The sequence below is a fragment of the Pistacia vera genome, unplaced genomic scaffold (assembly GCF_008641045.1).
Source record: "Pistacia vera cultivar Batoury unplaced genomic scaffold, PisVer_v2 Contig749, whole genome shotgun sequence".
Taxonomy (NCBI): domain Eukaryota; kingdom Viridiplantae; phylum Streptophyta; class Magnoliopsida; order Sapindales; family Anacardiaceae; genus Pistacia; species Pistacia vera.
The window spans coordinates 792,155-804,093 of NW_022196611.1; the positions used below are offsets into that span (position 1 = coordinate 792,155).

The 11,939-nt window shown below is 35.0% G+C and overlaps 1 protein-coding gene across 1 annotated transcript; it reads right to left on the reverse strand.

Annotated features, from left to right (window-relative positions):
* Positions 1–1,217: 1,217 nt before the first annotated feature.
* LOC116115668 (protein PLANT CADMIUM RESISTANCE 7-like) lies at positions 1,218–2,908 on the reverse strand. Its single transcript, XM_031401798.1, has 3 exons — positions 2,797–2,908; positions 1,770–1,966; positions 1,218–1,430 (listed from the first exon to the last, which is right to left on the reverse strand). Exons 1-3 carry the CDS (start codon positions 2,906–2,908, stop codon positions 1,218–1,220), a joined length of 522 nt encoding a protein of 173 aa, XP_031257658.1.
* Between the last annotated feature and the right edge of the window lie 9,031 nt (positions 2,909–11,939).

Here is an 11,939-nt window from a genome sequence, read left to right on the forward strand (position 1 = left end):
AGGTTTTGACAATTTATGTGAAAATTTACAAACCGAAGTATATGCCAATCAAATAGGAGAGGTAAAAAATACATTTTTCTAAGTAATTTCCAGTATGAAAACAGGTATGGGAACCCGCAAAGAGGCAAACATCCAGGGAAGCTGAATCAAGAAACAAATGAAGACTTCTACTCTTGTGCACTAAATAGGCCGAAGAGGACCCGAATCCGAAGCACAACCTCCTCTTCAGAAGCTCCACTACCAACACAACTAATGTACTGTCTCCATGCAGTCGCAGAGTATGAACTTCAACAATATTTGGCAACCCCTGAAATGTTACCAGTAGATCCACGCAGAGAGCTAACATTGATCTCTTAGACTATTGGAGAGCCAGAAAATGTATTTTTTCGATATTATCAAGACTTGCCTTGGATGTTTTCGCTGTTCCTGTCTCAACCGTTCATCCAAACAAACATTTATGCAAGTGGAAGATTTTAAATAAATGAGGACTAAACTTTCACCATAAATTTTGAAGTCCTCACATGTCTTCGAGATTGGGAACGGTCGCGCCATCAAGGTTAATACGAGGTGTCGATGATACTTTAATAGAATCATTTCAATTTTGTAATATAGATGATACGGATGAGGGAGGTCCTAGTGAACCCCAAAATTAGTTGTTTTGTAAATTGTAAATTAATTGTCAATTATTGCACTCTTTTTTCCTTACCAAGTTTTTGTCCTATTGGGTTTTTCTTGGTAAGGTTTTTAACGAGGCAATAATTATTGTAATTTCTTATTTTATTTTTTAATAAATGAATAAATTTAGTTATTCTTATATTAAAATTTTAATGTATAAAAATTGAATTAATATTTGGAATGTTAACAAAAAATTAATTAATTTAATTTAATTATTGATATTTGAAAAGAAATTAACAATTAACTAAAAACGATTACATTTATTCATTTATAAATTGTTAATTATTCATTTGAAAAGTTAATTAAACATTTAAACTTAAACAAAATAAAACAAAACAAAATTAGAAAAAAAATCAAAAAGCAGGTTAACCCGACCCAACCCGCAGCCTAACTCGACGGGTTAGGGTTGGCAGTCCGGGTTGGGCCAACCAATGTTAGCGGACGGGTCAGGACCGACCTGTCATTAACAGCAACCCTCTGGGGTCGGGCCGGGCCGGGCCTGGCCGGGCGAGTTGCATTTCCACCTCTACTCTGGATTGAAGTTACCTGTATTCTTGACAGAGAGCACAACAATGACAGCATAAATGAGTGACCCAGTCCAGTGCAGGACCCTCAGCAAGGTTGAACGTTCTCCTCAGTTTAGTTCGGTAGTCTGCTGTCTGTTCACATAACCCATACTTCCACTTGCAGCATAAGCCTATCCCCAAGCACATCCCCATGTAAAGCGTTGTACTAGTACAACATGCTTCATTAGTCTGAAGCAGCAGAAAACGACTAAATTGTATTCATAAGAAACATAAACAAATAAATAAAATAAAATAACGCAAAAGAAATATTTCAATACTTACCGATGTTGCCTTCATCTACCATTTCTGCAACCTGGCCGAACGTCAAGCATGGGAATACAGCAGTTACTGAAATGTAAGAAATTAAAAATTATTTTGTATTTATTCATTATTCATTATTTAAGATTTAAAAGTTATTAATTAGTTGGCTTATAAATTTATAAATTTAAATACAAAACCTTTCAACTTTTTACGCAAGTGGGATTCAATATTCGATGCTTAGATCCATGGCGGCGATAAGACATTTACGTAGTTCAAAATGAAACCACTGAGTTTGAGAGAGAGAGTATCACCATTGCACGGATTATTGCAGCAAGCACATAGCCCACTTTTCCAAGCTTCAGCAGGCTGACCTGCTGGATTAGAATCTGGAGGCTGCGGTAACTCTGTCTCTGGTGACTTTGATTTATTATCTTCTTTTTCTGTTTGAACAGAGGCTTCAGAAACTGCACCCAAATCATCCATTAATGTCGACTCCTATTTCACCGAGTCTACGCTTGTAGGGAGACTACAGAGGTAGCTCAGTATCATGTAAAGACAGCTAGCATTGTTCATTCCAAGGTTTTAAAAACGACCCAGGCCCAACCCAGTCAAGCCACCGGGTCACAGGTTTGACAGGTTGAATAGTGATGATATTATGCTGATGTCAGTATGATATCAGCAAAAAACAAAAAAATTAAAAAAAAATACGATTTTTATCTTTAACTGTGATAACAAAAATTTCGATGTAACAAATATATTCAAATTTGAAATGAAATTAAAACTACAAGTCCACAACATACCAACACTACAAGAAAAATAGCGTTTGGATCTATCAAAAATAAATGTTAATAGTCAAATTAGACGTTGATTGTTTATCGCGTCTAAAATTTCTAGTCGCTAACTGTTGATGCTCGTTTTTGGCACCAACGAATTGTCACGTGCGTAACGTTGATTGGCTGTTAAATACACGTGAAAATAGAATATCTCAAGCGAAATAAATGCAAAGGGAGTTTTTTAAGTGGTTCGGATGCTAAGGTAGCAAGTCCTACGTCCACTGATTTGTATTGATATTAGTGTGGGTCAGGTCGCAACTGCGGACTGACTTACAAAAGAGTTGGAAAAAGCAAATGTGTTTACAGGAGAGAGAGAGAGTATTTCTTAGTATGAAAATGGCCAAATCCCCTTAACGAAGGGGTCTTCTTCATTTTATATCAAACTGAAGCGTGTAATCATCATTAAATCCATGGTTTGGTGTGATTGTNTAACCCACTTTTCCAAGCTTCAGCAGGCTGACCTGTTGGATTAGAATCTGGAGGCTGCGGTAACTCTGTCTCTGGTGACTTTGATTTATTATCTTCTTTTTCTGTTTGAACAGAGGGTTCAGAAACTGCACCCAAATCATCCATTAATGTCGACTCCTATTTCACCGAGTCTACGCTTGTAGGGAGAGTACAGAGGTAGCTCAGTATTATGTAAGGACAGCTGGCATTATTCATTCCAAGGTTTTAAAACCGACCCAGGGCCAACCCAGCAAGCCAGGGTTACACGTTTGACAGGTTGAATCGTTATGCGGCCAGACGACCTGAGCATATCCAAAGTTTGCCGAAACGATAAATTGATATCCAAAAGGTTTTGAAACGACAAACAGGTATCTTCTGTCATATTCGATTAGTGATTTCTATTTGTTAACAATGAAAAGACTAAAATACCCTTGAGTTTGATATTTTAGTTTTTTATAAATTTAAAAATTTCTAAAAAACCCCCTAGGTTTGCTAATTTAACTAAACACCCCCATATATAAAAGGTTTATTAAATGACAGAAATACCCCCACCACTGCAGTGCCAGATTCCGGCCACCACCGCCGGAATCTGGCCAGAAATTGCGTTATGACACAGATCCCATCGGATCTGTGTCGTAACACGTCATCTGGCCTTTTTCGGCCAAATCTGTGGCTGATCTGGTCGGAAAAGGCGAGATCTACGGTCAGATTTGGCCGTCGACACCGCAGATGGAGTTTTGCGGCCACGACGGCCAGATCTAGCAGTATATCTGGCCTTTTCCGGCCAGATCAGCAACGGATTTGGCCGGAAAAGGCCAGATCTGTCCGTCAAGGCCGCAAAACTCTATCTGCTGCCTCGACAGCCAGATCTGGCCTTTTTCGGCCAAATTCGCCCTCGACGGCCACCACGGATCTGGCCGAAAAAGGCCAGATCGACACGTTACGACACAGATCCGACGGGGTCTATGTCGTAACGCAATTTCCGGCCAGATTCCGGGGGTGGTGGTCGGAATCTAGCACTGCAGTGGTGGGGTGTTTTTGTCATTTAACAAACTTTTTATTATGGGGGTATTTAATTAAATTAGCAAACCTAGGGGTTTTTTAGAAATTTTTAAATTTATAAAAAACTAAAATATCAAACTTTTAAGGGCATTTTAGTCTTTTCACTATGAACAAACAGAAATCACTAACAAAACATGACGGAAGGTACCTGTTTGTCGTTTCAAAACCTTTTGGGTACCAAATTATCGTTTCGACAAACCTTGGGTATGCGTAAGTCGTTCGGCCTTATTATGCTGGTATCAGTATGTCAGTATGATATCAGCAAAAAAAAAAATAAATAAAAAAAATAAATACAGATTCTAATTTTAACTGTGATAATAAAAATTTACACATAACAAATATATTCAAACCTGAAATGAAATTAAAACTATAAGTCTACAACATACCAACACTACAAGAAAAATAGCATTTGGCGTCTATCGAAAATAGACGCTAATAGTCGAATTTAAACACTGATTGTTTATCGCGTCTAAAATTCTTACTCGCTAGCTAGTTGCAAAATCGTTGTCGCAGAAAGTATCCATGACTAAAATCATGGTTAGACGCCACAACTTTTTCTTTAACGACCAGCAATTTAGTTACTAATTGCCTCGAAAAATAGTCCCCTAGATTAGACGCCAAATGAATGAGGGTAACTTAGTAAAATTGCATCGTGACTATTGATTTAGTCACAGAATATAGCTTTAGTGACAAAAAAATGAATATTAATTCCCAAAAAATAGATGCTGAATACTTAAGGATAATTTGGTAAAACTTTAGTTGTAATTGCCAAAACTTTTAGTCGATGAATGTTGGACCGGAATATGATAATCAACTATATAAAATATGAAACCCACACACCCCAGGAAGCTGTGACCTATGACATTGTTATGATGTTTATAATATACAAAAGCTCCATTGGTTAGTTTCAACAACTCATGATAAATCAAAAGATCCATGCCCTTCACTGATTGCATATAGCAGTTTCTTCTAAAACACCAAAAACAGAAAACTTCTATTTGTCAATCACACAAACCAGTCCCACCAAATTGACTGGATTTCTCTTTATCAAATCAACTCCATTCAACACAAATGTAAATCCAACGCATTCATCCAACATAAAAAAAAAATAAAAATAAAAATTGAAAAACGGAAGTATCTAATTACCGTGGCTGATTTGTTTTTTGAGATGAAGAAAACGATGAACCAGAGTGTGCAGATGAGATGAAGAACCCGATGAACCAGAGCGCAGATGGAAGAAAGAAGAAGAAGACCGCTGCCCTTTTTTTTTCAAACGCTTTCCCCAAAAGTTTTAAATAAACCTAAAACTTTTTTAATTCTAATTTTTTATTTTAAAAGTTTTAAATAAACCTAAAACTTTTTTAATTCTTTCTTTTGATTTTAATTAGAGGTGGGACGCCCGTCCATCTTAGGGACTGTCGTCCCTTAAGTATGGACGGCCGTCCATAATTAAGGGACGCCCGTCCCTAAGGAATGGGACGGGCGTCCAAATATTTTTTTTTAAATTTTTAAACAAAATTATGGACGGGGACAAGGCTAAAACTATAATGTTTAAAATGGGGATGCGATTACACCTATGAAGCTGACGAAGGAGTCGTCGTAGTTTCTAGTTAAAGAGAGACAAAGTCGGTGTCGTTGTCTCTATTACGAAGGACTAAAAGTCCACCTCTTTCTTCACAAATAAAAAAATTTAAAAAAGGGGTTCCTGTATACTATAATATACTTTGATTGTTAATTTTTTACAAACACGACAAAAGCAATACTCTCCACCGTCAAAACCTTTTGTGATTGAAAACTTTTGACTGAATGTTATTGTTGAAAAAAAATTTTAATGGTTCGTATTTTTTTAATCTGATTTTGATAAAATGGTACTGTAACTTTATAAAGTTAAGGCCAACACACTTTTAGGGACATTGTGAATTATGAAAAAAGAACTTTATAGGTAAAAAAAAATAGAAAGACAAAAAAATCAACAATAAAAGGAAAAAAGAACAAGTTTTTTTTTTTTTTTTTTATTTTCCTCAATGTCTTATCAATTGTTAAAGTTTAATATTTAAATCATTTGATTTGTATAGATTTTGTACGTTTGCGACAAAAATGTAGAATTGCTTATATTATTTGTGTTGTTGTGTTGTTGTTGTAGGGAGAATATACAAAATAAGAGTAATGTGGTTAACTTTTCACAAAGTGTCTATCAATGAGAAGGTTGGTTATTGTTTCATTTTGAAACATGTGGGTCTCTTATTTCTTCACTAAACCTCTGGGTGTTACGTTTCAAAAACCTCACTGTTTGATGTTATGGCAAGAGAGTTTACAACAGGTTGATCAGGTGGAGATATTTAAACAAACTCAACTTAATTAAATAAGATTTACACACGTTTAGATGGTATTCAACTTTTATTCAAATAAGAACATTATTTCAGCTATGAGATATTAGATTGATACTCCAATGGCGCAACAAACACTTCATTCTGTAAATAAATATAGTAGGATGAGAACCTTTGATAGAGACATTGGAAATTACTATTTAATTGAACTTAATTTATTTCGTCATTCTGGGTTCATGGGTGCTTCTTTTCTCTATTCCTCGCTTTGTTTTCTTCCAACCTTAAGGCATGTAATTATATATATTGAAACCATGAGATAAAGCACCGGAGCCACTCGAGGCACCTTATGTTAGTGTATATTAGTGTATGCCCCAGAAACATTCTGTTGTCGGTTTCAGAGGCATTTTGTCTTGTATTATAATATCATAAATAATAGAAGAAGAGTTTCAATGTTATATCGTAAATGCCTTTCTTTATTCAATCATGCATTTAAATAAAGTAGTATATGAATTATCCAGATGATTCATTTAATCGGTAAAATGAATTATCGAAAAGGGTTCCTACGGAAGCAATATAATTTAGGGAAACTAATTGAACGTAGACATACCGGATGCTTCCGAAAGATATCATGAGTTGATATAAGTATGGATGACGATGATAGTCATGTCATTGGGGCATTGGTAGGATTAATGGTTGGTGTAACTATTTTTCAAACGTGACCGAAAGAACGACAAATCACTTGGAAAGATGTAGTCAAGATTTATCGTTTGGTTATATCATGCACGATGTAGTCCTTTGACCTGAGACATTTGTACGTCGAATCTGATAGGAATGCGTATGGTTCATTACGGGGTATAAGTACGAGACTAATCTGTTTCGTATAATTAAGCCTATTTGGTTATGCTTGTTCTAGGGCGGAAACGGAACGGTGGTCAAGAGGGGATCCATTAACTCGAAAATATAGGATCGGAAGTACCCGCTGACTCCATCCGGATGTCGAGTTCCTAGACGAACATTGATAAATGTCAAAAACACTGAATTCTCTGGCCAGAGTACTATTATTAGTCATACAAAAGTAAAGTTGTGATGACAAGTTCCGGACATATTGATCGACGATTCGGTTAGAAGATCAGTTTAGGATTTTGACGTTCCATTGAATCCATACTCGATTGGATATTCATGGAGGGACTTACCTGCATGGTACGTATGATCTGAAATGGGTTACGAGGAAGAATATTCTTAATCGTGGTTTAGGGACTTGGGCACATTGCTAGATGTTACTATAGGCGTGGGGCCTCGGACAAGGTTTCGGATTTCATCCAGAAACCGGCCCAAGGCTAATCCACGGTGGACCTACATGGTCACACCATAGCCTGAGAAGTTAGAGAAAGATGAGAGAGAGAAATGATATCCGAAGAGGGCTAGCACTTTCCGAGGGTAATAAAAGGGTAGATTTCTATAGTAATAGTTACATAGAAAATCATTTGGACATTTAAGGGTTAAAATGGGTCAAGCAATATTAATTATATATTAATTATTATATCTTAAAGTGTTAAGATTAATAAGATGAACACAAAAAATAACCTTTTAATAGTTAAAGGGTATAAAAAGGGGTAAATTTTTTGGGTGTTAATGTAAACTAGTTTGGTTTACATGGGCCCTCGAATAATATTGATTATTCAAAAGGATAGACTATTAAATTCGTGAGGTCCCTTATTAAAATAAGATTTTTATTGGGCTGGAAGTGAAAAAAATAAATGATTGCAATATTGCCCAAGTAATATAGTGCACAAGTTGTATTTTTATTATTCTTAAAACTTGTTCAACAAAAAACAAAAACCAAAACTCCTCTCAAACCCAAGGCACTCTCTAATCTCTCAAGGTGGTGGTTTAAAGTGTGGAGGTTTCATCCTTTTGAAGGTTACTCTATCAATCCAAAGGCAAGGAGTAGTATAATCTCTTTTCCAAGCTTTGTGTTTAAAACACCGTTTTCTTGAATCCATTTTTATTGCTTTTTCTCTATTTCCACCACTCTTCATGCAGGCATGCTGTTCTTTCCAAATGGTATCAGAGCTAAAAGCTCCTTGCAGGTCGAATTATAAGCTAAAAGACATTTCCATGGTTCTGTTTATAAACTTGGTGAGTTTGCATGTAGTGATATGGTTCAAAAATATGTTTTTTTTGTTTTTTATAGTAGATTTACTGCATGTCTCGGACATACATAGATCAGAGGTTATGTTTCATTTTTGCTTCTCATTCTTATATGTTTTGAGAATGATGATAAATGGTGATAAAGAGCATGCCTTTGTATTGGATAAGTTGTTTGATGAATAAGCTGTTTTGTGCATGTGTATGTCTCGGCCATCTTTTGTTTGGGGAAAACATGTTTTTTCTTCTTGCTCTAATATGTTGGGGTTATGTATAGAATATGAGTTATAAGCATGTTTGATGATGATTATGGATGATGGGAAAAACTACATGCATGCAATATGTCATTTTCGACCATGACTAGTTTTGCCATAAGAAATGTCATTTTCATTATATGTATTGAGGAATGAGTGTAGGAAATGTTGCCTGATGATTCATTTAGAAAATGTTCATGATGTTTCATTTCCATTACTTTGATTAAATGGTTTTGCTTTGACCTGTAAATGTGTTATCTTTATGATTTTAAAGATATTTTGCATGAAGTGTATGCAAATGTTGCAATGTGTTAGTGGTGGAATTTGATGTTAGCATAAAGTTATGGGATTATTAATTCATATGATGGAATTGTGATATTAGTATGTATGATGGGTGGTAAATTTAATGTAGTATGTTAATTTGAATTAAATTATCTTATAATGACTCATTGCATGGCATAAATTATTTATATTTTGAAATGTAAGGTAAATTTGGTGTGTTTGAATGGTTTCAAAAATGATGTGCAAAGATGACATGATTGTCTTTGAGAAGCATATGTGTCATAAAAGGTTATTACTTTAGCTAAAAGTAACGTGTCATAGAATGAGTTACTCTGGGTTGTGATAAAACTTCATTTCTATGTCAGCATGACTTTTGTGAAAAAGTTTGAAATGATGCTAACAATTAAATAATATATTTGGATGAAATATGGACATAAGTGTTGTGTAAATGATTCCTATAAAAAGTGTAATTGTTGCATGCCCCCAAAGTTATGATTATATTACCACATGGATATTATATATATATATATATATATATCTATATTAGATTATTTATATTTATATATATATATTAGAGAGAATATATATATTTTTAAATAATTGTTTTAAATTCATGCCTTTAAATAATTGTTTTTATATTTGGTATGAATGTTTAATATTATTATGTGATGAATGATATTAGATTAGAGGGTTGATCATGGGGCCATTTGGTTTCAAATATTCAAAATGTTTTGTGATATCTTTTATTAAATGCTTGTATAATAAAATTTTATTATTATTTTAATCGGGGCCTACGTGCCTAAGACCCAATATGTATGGAATCGGCTAGACGGGAACCGAAGGCATCCGGATGACGATCCCAATCGAAGATATAGTATTAGGTGTAATAGTTTGCCTTTAGGATGGTCTTTTCGAAAAAAGTCTTCTGGTCAACCCACTTGCTTTAATTTATGCATATATGATGATATGTATGAATGGTTAATTAAACCTGGCATACTAAACTGAATTAACTAAAGGTTAACACCTAAATCTCCCAATTTAAAATATTTAAACTCAAGTTCCCCATTTGTGGGATTAAACTAAATTCTTTTGTACAAATTTTAAATATCCCAAAGTCTATTATGTGAGGGATACAATCTTTTTATCAAGATTAAATTGATCTTGTTCTTGGATTGTATTTTTTCACCTTGACCAAGAATTCTATTATGTGGGACATGATGACAATGACATCCTAAAGTAAAGCACAATGGTATGGATTTAATTTAGCCTAGGGTGTACCAAGAATTCTATTATGTGAGGTATCCGAAGCTAGACAAGGGGAATATGAATCAAACCTATAGTGATATAAAAGGAAAAAGAGTTTCCTACTTATTAGACTTAATTGACCAAAGAATTCTATTATGTGAGGTTAATTGAATTGATAAGACAATTGATTCCCCACTAAGAAATTTAAATCCAACGAAAATTTTCGGTATCCTATTTTAAGGGATTGTAGGACGCGAATAAAATAGTGGGAGCTAATTGATTATGCATTAAAAGGTTAAAAGATTACAAGACACTTAATAAAATTACTTTTCTTTGCAGTTCCCTTTGTGATAAATAAAGAAAAATGGCCCAACAATGTTTTCCTAGGTAATGGACAATAAAATGTTAACCGGAAAAACCTAAAAGACTTGGCTAAGAAATCTGTAAATTGTTCTAGATTTTGAAAGAATTGCTATGTCTTAGAAGCACCTCTTCCACTTGAATTGGACGAATGCTCCACAAGTTGAGCTTGATTGCTCTTGAACAAGTGGATGAGAGGATAGTAGGAGGGATAAAAATTACATGTTAGCCTTATGAATAGAGAACTAAAAAAACTAAGCATGAAGAGGTTTCAAATGCTTTGATATCCTCATTAGCTCTACAAGGTTGTATAGCGAAAATCAAAGAGTTGGTGAGTATGAATTGGCATCCCTCTTTAGCATGAAGTTGAGGGAAGAGGAACTCCAGTATGCTCATAATCTTAAATGATCAATGGATTAGATCGACTGAAGGGTATGGGTGTGGTCATGCCAGACCGTTCAAAGTGAATTTGATTTACAATCCATTCCTCCAATTTTCAAACCTTTAACTAAATACAATCTCAATAGAATTGAGAGAAACCTCTCTGATTGCTAAATGAGCTTAAAGAATTTTCACAGGGAGAGAGTGTGAAGGGAAAGGACATGAGGATGTCTTTGGCCTCCACTAGCAGGGCCAATAAAAAGCCAAAGTGTACCAAAAGAGAGGGTCCAAAGTGGACCAAAGAATAAGAGCTTCACAGAAAGCCAGCGGCAAAGCAGAGAAGGCCGTTGCAAAGGGAAAATGTTTCACATATGGAAAAGATGGGACACTGGAAGAGGAACTGTCCTCAATTCCTGCAACAATCTGAAGAAAGGCAAAGGAAAAGCAGGTTACGAACCAATGTCTTTGATGAACTATGAATTAATGATTATTCAGAGTCATTATGTTGATATAATTGTTCACGCAGAAAACATCTCATGTTTTGAGTCTTGCAGGGACTTCAGAATAGTTCTGAGGTGAACAAAGGGCGAGATCATTTTTGAGGATGGCAAATGGGGCAGATTGCCCAACAGAGGCCATGAGGACTTGCTCACTAAGACTACCTCAGACATGTTTTGAATTTGTTAAAGTATTGTTACTTTGAAAAAGGCAACAAGAAAACATCATTTCTATTCTGGTTGTAGTAAGGCGGTTATTATGTACTGTTTAATGGAAATATGTTTCAATACATTTTGGAAAGTTGTAGTTGGTAAAGCTATGAATAACAAATGGTTTGTATGTCTTAGAATTGAATGATTGCTTCAATCAATACCATTTATAATAAAAGAACTCGCTATGAATCAAATCCTAAAATTCTATGGCATCTAGATTGGGTCATATAGGGAGAGAGAGAGATTTATACAGCTTGGAGAAAGTTGAGATCCTAAACTCATTGGGTTTGAACCTATCCAAACCTGTAATCATGTCTCCAAGGAAGATGACCAGTTCTCCCTTTAAGAGTAAAGGAGAGCCGAGTAAAGAACTTTAGAAACTCATACC